A 12903-nucleotide genomic window follows, 5' to 3' on the forward strand; every position below is an offset into this window, starting at 1 on the left:
TTTCTAGTCATCAACTAATGTCTGTTTGAAAACTGTGTATGTGTGTCAGTTAATCATATTTTAAAAAATAGTGACATTGGGGCCAGCAAGATGGCTCAGTGTGTAGGGGTGTCTGACATCAAGCCTGAGAAGCCAAGTGGTTTCTCTGGGACCCACAGGGTAGAAAGAAAGAACCACCTCTTGCAAGTTGTCCTTTGACTTCTGCACACATGCCCTGACATGCACAACTTATACTCATAAACACAATAAAAATAAAAATGTTAAATGTAAAAAATTAGAACCATTGATTGGTGCAATCTAATTTTTCCTTTGGTGGTGGGTATACATATATGTGCCATACCTACTGCTAAAAATGAGGATGAGTTTGGAATTCTTTTATTTTATTACACACAAACATTTTAAAACATGTTGGTGTACCCAAGGCACATTCTTTTAAATTTTGGTGATTTGCTTTCTTTCATTTGTGTCTTAGAGATCTCTAACAGATTTCTGTTATTCATCAAGTGAATTCTTACTCCGTAAGCCTGTATTTCAGAGTCCTGTATCAGCTCACTCTGAAATTATGCCACAAATCTCAGCCATTTGGTGCTGCTTTATGGTGCTGGTCTCCATAGCTCATGTCTAGCTGGGTTTTGGTTCCAGGTCTTTCCTTACTGTGTCCACTTCATCCATTCCTCATTCAAGCTTCCTCATTTCCCAAGGTCTCCCTCATAGGTCTGTTCTTGAGTCATTTGTTCTATTGTTCCACCTTTTTGTTCTTATATCATATAGTCTTATGGTTTGTGTTAGGTAAACAGGTGTTCTGGAAATGAGCCTGACATCAGGAGAGCTAGACTGTGACTGGAGAATACCTGTGATGACTGTGTGAAGAAGTTTCATTTTCAGAAGATATTTGGAAAGGAGCCTTGCATACATAACTTCTTTCTGCTTTCTTCTTTTTCTACTTTACTGAATGTTTTTTGCCACCCACAAACTAGTCAAAGGAGAAACCACATTCCCATTTCTTAGCCTCAAAGAGATTTGCAAAGAATGTTAGCTAAGGGCTGGAGAGATGACTCAGCCGTTAAAGGCTAGGCTCACAACCAAAAATATAAGAATGTTAGCTAAAATTCCAGAATTGAGTTTGCCTTAGAGTCTAGCATCCCATTTATCTTTTTTCTCTCTTGTTCTTCTCATGTTGCTTCTGCCCCATCTCCTCAAGGCACATGTGTATTTTCACTATGCTGGCAGCATTTCTTCCCCTCCTAACCTGGCTCTCTCAGTTTAACTGTGTTCACTTGTCTGTCTTGTGGCCCCTCCCAGGAGTTTCACTCAGTACCATCTGCGGTTGCATCTCTTATATTTTCCTTTATTATTATTTTTTCTCCTTTGGTTCTTTGAGACAGGGTTTCTCTGTGTAGCTTTGACTGTCCTGGAACTCACTCTGTAGACAAGGCTGGCCTCGAACTCACAGAGATCTGCCTGCCTCTGCCTCCTGAGTGCTGGGATTAAAAGCATGCACCACCACTGCTTGGCTTTGGGGCATCTCCTATATTTTAGAGTACGGTATATGATCCTGTCTTTTAAAGTTCTCATGCTTGCATGGATTAAGCACATTAGTGATTAACTCCAATAATGCACCATTGTTTCACTAAGGAAAGACAAACAGCACTTCCTTTTGAAATCATTTAACCAAAAGCAAATTCAGGTTTGAACGATCTACTTCATGTTCACTGTGTGTTCCATCCTCTATCTGTCTGTTGTAGGAGTCTGAATCAGTGCCTGCCTGAAGGCTGTCTGTCTGTGTTTGTCAGTTTTGTCTGGGTGTGTCTGTGTTCTGTCTGTGTCTTCTGTCTCTGTGTTTCTGTCCCTAACAAAGGGCGTCGCTCTGTATTTGTTGACCAGCACAGAAACCATCACACAAGGAAGGAATAGGACACCTTACAGAAATCTCTAACAGAGTTTTTGCAATGATTAAGTCAACTGGCTCCAACTCATCTCAACTGGCCAGACAACAATCGGTACTACAAATAGCATTGTTTGTCAAGCAATATCCAAAACTAGTTGCATTCAGCATGTATGGTGGATATTCATTTTAGAGGATTGAGTTCGATCTCTGTATTTGCTGCGTTCAGCAAATGATAACCATGCATTATTCTGGGTCAGGGGTATACAAGAGTACATAATTTAAGATTACAGCTATGCATTAACTTAAATTGTAAAAGTTGATTATATGGAAAACTCAAGGCAAGTAAAGTTGATTGTTATATTGTTCTCCTAAAAGTGGGTTAAATGAGCAGGCTGAGTGCACAGTAGGACAGCAGTCTTAAGTGAATCAAGGTATATTATCAACTATGGCTTTGAGGTCCAGGTTTCAGTCACTTAGAATGTGGAAGATAATTTCCTCACATTGCATCAACACACATGCTGACAACATTTTCTGTTATGAAAATGTGAAGATATGTGTAAAGGTAGAGACCATAATAAACATATCATATACTTACCACAAGTTCATCTACCAAGATTTTAATATGCTTGTCTTTAACATTTTAAAATTTTATGTGCATGAATGTGTTGTATACATGTATATCTGTGCACAACATGCATGCCTTTTGCCTGTGGAGGCCAGCAGAGGACATTGATGCCCTGAAACTGCAATTATAGATGTTGTGAGCTGCCATGTGGGTGCTGAGACTCGAACCTGGGTCCCCTAGATGAGCAGTCAGTGATCCTAACTGCTGAGCTCTTCAGTACTCAATATGCTCATCTTTTCTTTCTTTCTTTCTTTTTTTTTTTTACATAAGTTTACCTTGATAAATTATTGTATTACATTCTATAACACTTGCCATTTTGTTTTTAATCTTGTCTATTAATCATGGACTTAATGATTCTGTGGTATTCGGCTTCAACATTTAATTGTACATTGTCAAAGATAGAAGATGTAAGAGAGAAATTAAAATTCAACAAATATATCTAATAAAACTTCTACATGGACTGTGCACAAGTTACAATTTGTTAAACAAGCGTTGTGTAGAAATTGCTGCATAATTATTATTTCAGTTATATTGAATCCCCAAAATGGAAATTAATTATTTTATTTGTACTTTTTAATAATTAAAATATAGTTATGTGGGTCATTAATAAACTTCTGGGTAGTTAGCAAGGAGAATTATTTCTTGGGAGCTTCTTTTTACCTTATGCTGTTTCCTTCATGCAGTCTTTAATGTGTACTTTTGAATGGCTGGACAGAGACACAAAAGCAATAGGAACTTTCTTGGTAGACAATAATATTAGACAGAGAACCAGGAACCACATGTTGCTGCCAACTGTAGCTGGCTTTTTGATGAAATAGGACAGCTTAGTACTATGAGCTTTAAATGTGTCTAAAAGGTTAATCATTTTCATACCTCTCATGAGTAACGAATCTCTTTTACAGGGTGTTGTTCACAAGTGAAATTCTCTAATTAATTTCCCCCTGATTGCTTTGTTTTCTCTTCCTCCAGCTCTTGTAAATGTGAAACTCTGGGCCATTGATCGACAATGTTTTCAAACGATAATGATGAGGACGGGACTCATCAAGCATACCGAGTACATGGAGTTTTTAAAAAGGTAGGACACTTGTTTTTTCTTTCCATTTGGAAGACGTCGGTGCCTCTTTGAAACGCAGCTTTGTGTGTTTTTTTTGGGGGGGGAGTGGATGTGGGTGTGCAAGTGTGTGCATGCACCTTTATCTCAGTATTAATTGCCTATCAATTTGTGGAAGGGCCAGACTTTGGGTAAGCCTTGTTATATTTCTGCTACTGGTTCTCAGGATGTGTGGTTAAGTCAGGACATCCACATTGTACCCATTATCCTCAGACATGCAGAATTTTCTCAGAGATACAAATGAGAATTCACCTGAGCAGGAAAGGATGTTCATTCTCACAATCTTGTAGTTAATGTGTTTACACTGTTTCCTCTAACCAGACCGCAGAGCCTCACCGAGCTGTCCCCTGTGGGTCTCCATAGAAAAAGCAACACAGCTAAAAAAGAGACATTCCACAAGGCAGCTTGTTAGCCTGTAATCCTGAGATTAATTTCCAAAATTCATTCATTTCCAGTTCCTTTTTTTATTCATAAATTATTTTGATAACTCAATATAGGAAGATTTAAATAGAAAACATACTTCTCATTTCTTAGAAAAACACTGATATCACTGTCATTAAACTTTAACATATATATGTTATTTTTTAGCATATATATAAAATTTTGTTTGAAAGGATCATTGGCAATTCTAGTGATTTTAAAATATTTTGCATTGTGGGCTAGGGGATGGCTGAGTGGTTGAGCATGCTTGCTGAACAAACTTGAGGACATAGAAGAATGCTAGGCATGGACGCATGCATGTCTGCAACCCTAGCATGGTGGGGGACAGGGCTGAGATGGACCTATTGCTTGCTGTCTAATCAGCCAGTCTAACTAAAATGGCAAGCCACAGGTTCAGTAAGAGACCTTGTTTCCAGATAGGGAGAGGGATAGAGCAGGACACCTGATGTCCTTCTCTTGCTGGTGTGCATGTGCACACCCACACAGATGTGTGCATACACACACATAAACACACACACATACCCTGTGCATCCACATCCACACATTCACAATTTTTTTTTTTTTCGAGACAGGGTTTCTCTGTGTATCTTTGCGCCTTTCCTGGAACTCACTCTGTAGCCCAGGCGGGCCTCAAACTCACAGAGATCCGCCTGCCTATGCCTCCCGAGTGCTGGGATTAAAGGCATGTGCCACCACTGCCCGGCCACATCCACAGTTTGTATCACTTTACTTTTGAAGACGAAAGCATAAAGCATTATTCAATAGCAATGTGCAGATTATGTGAAGCAAGGCCAATGCACACCGAGGTTTCCTTTCTGAGGGCTAGAACTTATTGTTTCCACAGTTTCACTTTGTGTGAACAAGTGGTTAAAGTGGAGATAACAAGTCAAGTTCACATTTTATTTCAGTAATATATCTTCACAGAAATCTACTGAGGTTTCTTAAAATACAATTTTAATGTCCCTTACTTGGGTATTTCTGTTAATTAATTTTGTTTCTGCTTCATCTTTTATACATTTTTCATTTCCACATGAAATCTTTTTGTTATATTCCTGCTGAAGGGACAATAAAATTCTAATTTGATATCAAGTAATAATATATTAAAATAGTTCAATGTCAGCAGGGTGTTTTCCTTTCCCCTTGGTGTGATTAGATGAGGAGAGGTGGAATATAAATTTCTTTTGAAGTTCAGTATAGTTTGAAAGGAAATTAAATTACTGAGATGCCATATTTATGTGGGAGGATATATATGTGTTCACTAGTGTGTGTGTGTGTGTGTGTGTGTGTGTGTGTGTGTATTGAAAGACTGAGAGAAAGATAAAGAATGCATATTCGTTGTAAGCCTTAAAGTGCAAAGCTATTGATCTGAAAACACTGATGAAAACTGAAAACTCAATTGGTAATCAATGAAATGCTCCTGTGGGGGCTGGGGCTTGCCGTTTGTGTGGAATCTCTCAGCTTGAGTTCTCAAGATGTTGATTTTAGCTTCCACGAATTTGTAATCTCAAGGAGTGGGCCAAGTGGCAATCAAAGGCTCTTTCAGGTAATTCCAGGAAGGTCTCCTTTTCTACTGGCACTGTTTTAGGAGGTGTGTGTGTGTGTGTGTGTGTGTGTGTGTGTGTGTGTGTGTGTGTGTAATTAGAGCCGCCTTAGTCTTACAAACTGTTTTGACACTGAATATTAATGGATCTCTAGAATGAGTGATTTCTGTTGTCGTTAGTTAGTTTAGGGCAAGCAGAAATGACAGGTAGAATGAAAGAGAAGCAGGCACTACTACCTTTGATGTCACTTCGCATTTGGTCACTGTGCAAAAACAATTTCTCACTGTATGTTAAATAGCACAGGGCTGCCGAGAACCTAGAGAGTAGGCAGGGTGGCCATCCGTGTGTGCTTTAATCTTCAGAAATGGTGACTGTGATTTGGTGCCTCCATCTCTACAGTCTTTTAGTGGCTCACAGTTAGGTTATTGGTAGTGTCATTGGCTGGATGTTCTAGGCCCGTATCCACCAACAGCTGACTAGTTTTCTCGGCCTGGGTTCTTGAGATAATACACACTGAGTGATTCCCTGTGACCAGGAGCCTATTTCCAGGTTTTCCTACAGCACACTCATCTCTGTCTTTCCTCCCAGCTGTCATTGGTTAAGTCTTTTTTCTTCATTTGAATCCAATTAAAATCTTTCTTTGCCACTGATGTTGATCTCAACTATGGAGCTGTCGTCTCTCACTCTGAAGTTTCACCTCTATTGTACAATTTACTGCCTACTTTCTTTGATTATAATTCTCTTACTATTCTTATTCCTACTTCTAAGCTATAAACTTTTTAGTACAAAGGATATTTCTTAAGCATTTTCTTGTTTTTCTTTGGCATTGCTTTGCGGATAGTTTACCTTCCATTACACACTTTTCAAGGTTCATTGCAAATATTAATACAGGCTTCTATCTTTCAAAACTTGTCTAAAATTCATGATGACAGAACAATATTAAATCAAGAATGGGTTCCTAATGAGTGCAAACCCTTTGCTATGGTACAGGTCACACACCCATGAAGCTCAAATAGTGGAAAACATTCAACCTTCCCACACGTTCCCAGGACAATTATTCTTGGTACCATTGATTTTTTGGGGGCTTTTAAAAGAGGGTGTAACAGGGCTAGAGAATGGCTCAGCAGTTAAGAGCACTGGCTGCTCTTCTAGAGGACCCAAGTTCAACTTCCCAAACCCATATGGTAGCTTACAAACATCTACGTCTCTAGTCTTGGAGGAGTTGACGCCCTCTTCTGGCCTCCCCAGGCACTGCATGAATGTGGTGCACAGACATGCAGACAAACATCTATACACATAAAATAAAAGTAAATTAAAGTAGACGAAGGGCATAACAACACCCACGGGAAATGATGAAAAGTCTTGCTAAAATGTAGAATTCTAAAATCAATTAAAATTTTATACTATGAATTTAGAATCACTTATTATCCTATTTGTTATTTTTAAAGCACATTTACTTGCTGCTCATTTGTATAATGTAAAACATTAAAGTTTTGCATTGTAAACTCAATCTAATGTTTTCTTTATGACTTCATGTTGGGAAAGGGTTACCTAGTTTAATATTATAAAAAGATGAAATAGTTTAAAGGTCTCTTTAGTGCTCTGTGGCAGGTGTGGGGCATATTTCTCTCTGTGCCTGCCAAATAAAAATTAGATCTGAAGTTATCTACTACTGATAAAGAGGCAAAGCAATTGTGATGTTGTTTGAAAAAAGTTTAGGAAATGATAGTATAATATTATGATGTAGTAATGTGCTGACAGTTCTCAGTGGGAGTCTCATTTCACATCCTAGCACCTTCATAAGGGAGGAATGTCAGGAGTGGCAGGGTTGAAAGGGAGTAAGTCTGTGTCAGGGCTATCTCCTTTTGTTATTTGCCCTCCTTGTTTTCCTAAATAAGCACACACTTTTGGAGATGAACACACTGGTGTGAACTCAAAGCACAACTCTCACCTCAAAGGCAATAGGAGATAGTTTGTTCTGAGGCACACACACTTGTGAGACAGAGCCAGGCAGATCTCTGAGTTCCAGGCTAGCCAGGGCTATATAGTGAGACTCTGCCTCAAAAACAAAAACAAAAATAAGATTGTCCCAAATCCCGTGTTCCGATGTGAGAAGATTGTTGCAAGTTTTTCAGTTGCAGAACAAGAAGTTATCAATCAAAGCACTACTTTTCAAATACATTGGTAGAAACATCAAACAGGTAGGTTACAGCAACTCCAGGAAATCCCTACCATAGATTGTCTGATGACATCCTCAGTTTCTAGGTTGGTGGAAACTGATGCTTTATTAAGTTAGTACGTCCCCCAATTTCTGCCTAATAGTCACAGCGATGCTGGGTCAGACCTAGCTAGAAGTAGGCATTGAGTGGTTACTAAGGGAGTAAACATAACACTAGGTAATTTGGCTTTTTTTGGTTCTGCAACACTCCAGCTGTCAATGTTGCCCTTGTAGACTCTTTAACACAGGTATAGAATTTTCTTTGATAACTTCAGTTCATGCAAGGCACACACACACACACACACACACACACACACACACACACACACACATGGCTAGTAGTTATACTAGTAGAGAGTGTTTCCTTTTTGTCAAAGTTGGGTTTTATTTTTATTTCAGTGTATTTATCCATTTTGTAACTATTGTTCATACAGTTTGGCCCCCTCTTTGCTGTTCAATGCCACATCAGACTGTGATTCTGGAGTTTTATTTAGTTATTTCTGTTCTGTGCCTGTGTTACACATTCCCTGATGTAAACACAGATGTTACTCTGCAAGCATAACACAAAGTAAGTCAAATGAAGTGACTAATAGGGAATGAAAATAGCTCAAGGGGCAGTGCTAGGAAGCATGGCATGATGGCTGTCTGTCAAACAGTTTCTTTGCCATTTGCCATGGCTTCTAGAAAATCAGCCAAATAACTTCCATAGTTAATTTAAACTGTTTCTCTCTAAGCATATCTTCTAGTGCTACTGTGAAAAGCAAAGGACCATTAGGATATAACTGTGTGACCAGTGGGCTCTGCTGATATGAAGTGAGATTTCATTGAGCTCTATACTATGATGGTTATGACAATGATAGTGACGGACTACAGTTCATGATGGTGATGATGATGATGGTGATAGACCATAGTTTATGATAGTGATGATGATGATGGTGATAGACCATGGTTTATGAAAGTGATGGCAATTGTGGTGATGATGGACCATGGTTTATGATGATGACAACAATTGTTATGGATTGTCATTTATGATGGTGATGATGAAGGTGATGGACATGCTTTATGTTACTTGCTTCACAGACAAAACAGAGACACATGAGGGGCTTTGTGAAACTTCTTTTTCTTTGAGAGAATCATTTTGTAAAACAGATAGCTGCACATATACCTCTTACAGAAAACTTTTTCATAGTTTTCTCTCACTCTAGAAGAAAGTCACTGTGGTGTCTACTCCTGTCCTCAAGACTTTGTGTGCCAACTGCTCCACCTCATTGCCCTCTCCTTTCTCATTCTCTTACTGCTTCAGTCACGTGGTCTTTTGTTTCCTTATGTTTTCTACATTCCCTCTTAGTGGACATTATCCTCTGTCTTTACAAGGAAATTTGACAATATAATCTATGAGGACACACTAAATACAAGTACTGTGGCTGAAAACAGGACCTGGCTTCTTCGAAGATAGCCATAACTCTCTGATGTTGGACTGGAGCTATTTCCTCTGAATGTGGCATGAGCACCTCCTATCATGAAGCAGAGCTGTTGGGATGATATACAGAAGACCTTGACTCCTAGGCACAACAGTGATGTAAGCAGAATAAGTCAAGTATGATATATTCTGTAATCCCAGAACCTGGGAGGCAGAGGAAGGAGGATTGCCATGAGTTTGAAGCCAACCTGTCTTATAGAGTGAGACCCTGTTTCAAAAATCCAAAATGGAAGGAAGGAAGAAAGGAAGCAAGGAAGAAAGAAAAGGAAGAAAGGAAGCAAGGAAGAAAGAAAAGAAAGAAAGAAAGGAAGGAAAGAAAGAAAGAAAGAAAGGAAGGAAGGAAGGAAGGAAGGAAGGAAAGAAGGAAGGAAAGAAAGAGAAAACCACAAAACCCAAACCCAAACAAAACAGGCCAATACAGTGATTGCCAGGTCTCTCACAAGATAATGAAGCTATCCTGGAAAGATAGAAGAGGGTCGATCACCAGAACATTATTGGAGTTTACAGCCACTCTTCCATCTTGTCCCAGTTGCTGTTGTTTTGGGGACCAACAGAATAAATAGGATGAGGAAGGTTGACTGAGGGTGGAATTTCTTTAATGGTGCACCAGCAAACCCAGCTGTTGTTTTAGAGAAGAGGAATTTTCTGGTGGTGAGTCACTCATAATTCTATAAGTAACCCCAATAAACTCATTCACCCTGGTCTTGGATGGAATACTTGGGACTATTAGTGTCCTATCTGGGACAAATAGACACTTCTTTATACCTCCCAGGGACACTTGAATTGGATATAATTAAATGCCAAAGTTTGCATTTTATATCTAAATGAATAGAAAGTTGAAGTTTGGGACCTTTGAAGGATACAGGGACTATTTGGCTTTGTATTCACTTTCTAACCATTAAGGACATTAGAGGTGTTCTGAAATTTACAACTATGACTTCCATGCTTTAGCCTTCTCCAGGACCCCCTGGCTCCTGGAAGAGAACTTATAACCAAAGCCCAGAGCTAAAGGCCCTTTGAGAGTCGTTGTGGTACTACATACAAGGTACCAAAGGAGGAGAGAGCCTTGCTGAATCCTAGTGCTATATAGTGATACTGCCTTCTACAGTTTCCTTACTAATAAAACATTTGGGTTTGGTACTCTGTAAAGTTTCTCTTCCTTATCTCCATCACCAGGAAGTGAACCCCAAGCCTAGTTTGTTCTTCCCACTCATTCTCTGAAACAAGAATGCTTGCATGTATATTTAACATATGATTAAATAAATGTATTATTTATATATGTGTTAGAAAGGTAGGTTTATTATCCCTAGGTAAAATATATAATATTGTTATTGAGATTTCACTGGATGTCATAATACCCTTGACGAGGAATATAATAGCATTTTGAGACTTTTTCCTGTAGTCCATAGTTAAGCAGAAATTTCTCTAACTCTACAACATTTTTTGTCATCTCATAGTTTCTGTCACTCTTATCACTGTCAGAAGACACAATTTTACTCCTGCGATCTGATTGAGTAATAAGAACCAAATGACTTTGAATTGAGAAGATCTTAAGATAAAGTGTAACAATCTTTTTATACACTTTGAAGATGAACTAACAGAATCTTGGGCCAAAACTGGCTTACCTAAATAAGAGACAGTTTAAACGGAAACTGGGGTTTGTGAATCACAACCACCTGGACATTCCATCACGTCTGCCCTCATGTTCAATTTATTGTCTAGTGAAATCTTCTCACTAGAGTAAACTAAGACAATGATTGATTAATGGTGTTTTCTGTCTTCAAAGAGGAATCTTATAGCATTAATTTAGTCTTATGTAGACTCTATAGTCTTTCTCTGCATTCACTCTTCAAGAATGAAGTTTCTAAGCCCATCACAAATTTTTCCTCTTATCCAATATTAAAAGCTAAAAACACAGTTTCTTATTAATACTCTTACAGATCACCTTGATATTTATTTATTTCTTGAGACAGGATATCACTTCATAGCTCTAACTAGAACCTATAATGTAGACCAGGGTGGCCTTGAACTGACAGAGATGCACCTGCTCTACCTCCCGAGTGCTGGGATTAAGAGTGTGTGCCACTCACCTTGTTTTCAATAGTTTTTGCATCGTATTTGAACAGGTAGAGCCAGGGATAAAACAGTAATATAAAATTACTCATTTTACTGATGGGAGAACTGAGCCCGTGACTGTGACAGTTGCTCAAAGTCACCGAGGAAAGTCTGAAATTCAACTGTCTCAGAATTCCAAGTATCTTTTATTCAAAATCTCCAGAGTGAAATTCTCCCCAATTTTGATTGACTAAGCAGATGCTCCACTGTTACACAATTCCTGTAGAGTGTTCTTTAAGACTCTTGTTGAGGTCGGCATAACCTCCATGAAAAAGGAAATAACTGCACACAGTTGCCTATGTCTATCAATTTTAAGAGACAAGTGTGGGGGTGGGGTAAGGAAATGTGCTTATTTTTGTTATAGTTTTTTTTTTTTTTTGGCAGCGTCTCACTATATATCCCACATTGCCCTAGAACTCACTATATATTTCAACCTGATCTCTAACTCAAAATCCTTCTGCCTCTGCATCATAAGTGAGTGAGTGAGTGAGTGAGTGAGTGAGTAAGGGAAGTAGGGAGGGAGTGGCAGGATTATAGGAATGTGTCACCATATCTGGAAGAAAGTTATTTATTTATTCTTCTTTTCAATTTATTTTAGTTGCTTTAAGCAAGGTTTCTCTATGTAGCACTGACTGTCATGGAACTCACTACATAGACCAGGCTAGCCTTCAACTCATAGTGATCTGCCTGCCTCAGACACCCCAGTATTGAGATTAAAGGAATGACCCAGCTTGAAAGTTTGTGTTTTTAACAAGTTTTGAGTTAAGTTCATGCTGTCTGGATAATTACAATGTAAGACAAAAGATGAAATATTTTAAGAATTCTTATGATGGACTGATAAGGATGTCTGGGTTTAAATTGTGGTTTCACGAATGGTAGGTTTGCAGTTTTAGCACAGTATCTTTAAAGTTAGGCATAGTAATAAAAACCTTTACATCATGAAGAATAAAAATTAGGAATAAATGAAATAATAGTAAATATGTATTCAGTATATGCCAAGCAAGGTCCAAAGTATTTGAGTGTGTTAGTTTACAGATGAGAATAATGAAGCTCTCAGAGATGAACAAAGTTACATAGATAGTATCCATAATGCTCAGGAAATGATGGATGTTGAGATACTTCTTCCCAAATACCTTGTCCCTTCTCAGCAAACTGACGTTGATTCTACCTGAGATTCCTCCACTGGGCTGACCTTGTCTTTGCAGTAGCACAGTTTCCATTCTCCATATTCTTTTCTGTAGCAGCTCTCTTCTGCTAAATATCAGCATTATTTTCCTTCTTCCTGTGTCCTTAGAATATGTTTTAATAATTAACGCTCAACATCAGCTTTAAGTTGTTCTTAGGGCCATTTAGCACAAGTCTAATTGGTCTTATTAATAAAAACCCAGAGTCAGATACCACGGTGACAGCTGAAAGATCAGAGAAGCAGAGTAGCCAGCCACTAGTTCTTACCTCTGTGGAATCCTTAGCCTGAAAATACTCTC

General features: G+C 38.6%; 1 protein-coding gene across 2 annotated transcripts in view; it reads left to right on the plus strand.

Moving 5' to 3' along the window:
* Prkg1 (protein kinase cGMP-dependent 1) overlaps nt 1-12903 on the plus strand; it is a 1191370-nt gene that overhangs the window by 763160 nt on the left and 415307 nt on the right. For both annotated transcript variants that reach the window (XM_059259056.1, XM_059259048.1), the window contains exon 4: nt 3483-3588. In XM_059259056.1, coding sequence (XP_059115039.1) covers nt 3483-3588 — 106 coding nt within the window. The remainder of the gene's footprint in view (nt 1-3482; nt 3589-12903) is intronic.

The sequence above is a fragment of the Peromyscus eremicus genome, chromosome 1 (genome assembly GCF_949786415.1).
Source record: "Peromyscus eremicus chromosome 1, PerEre_H2_v1, whole genome shotgun sequence".
NCBI lineage: Eukaryota > Metazoa > Chordata > Mammalia > Rodentia > Cricetidae > Peromyscus > Peromyscus eremicus.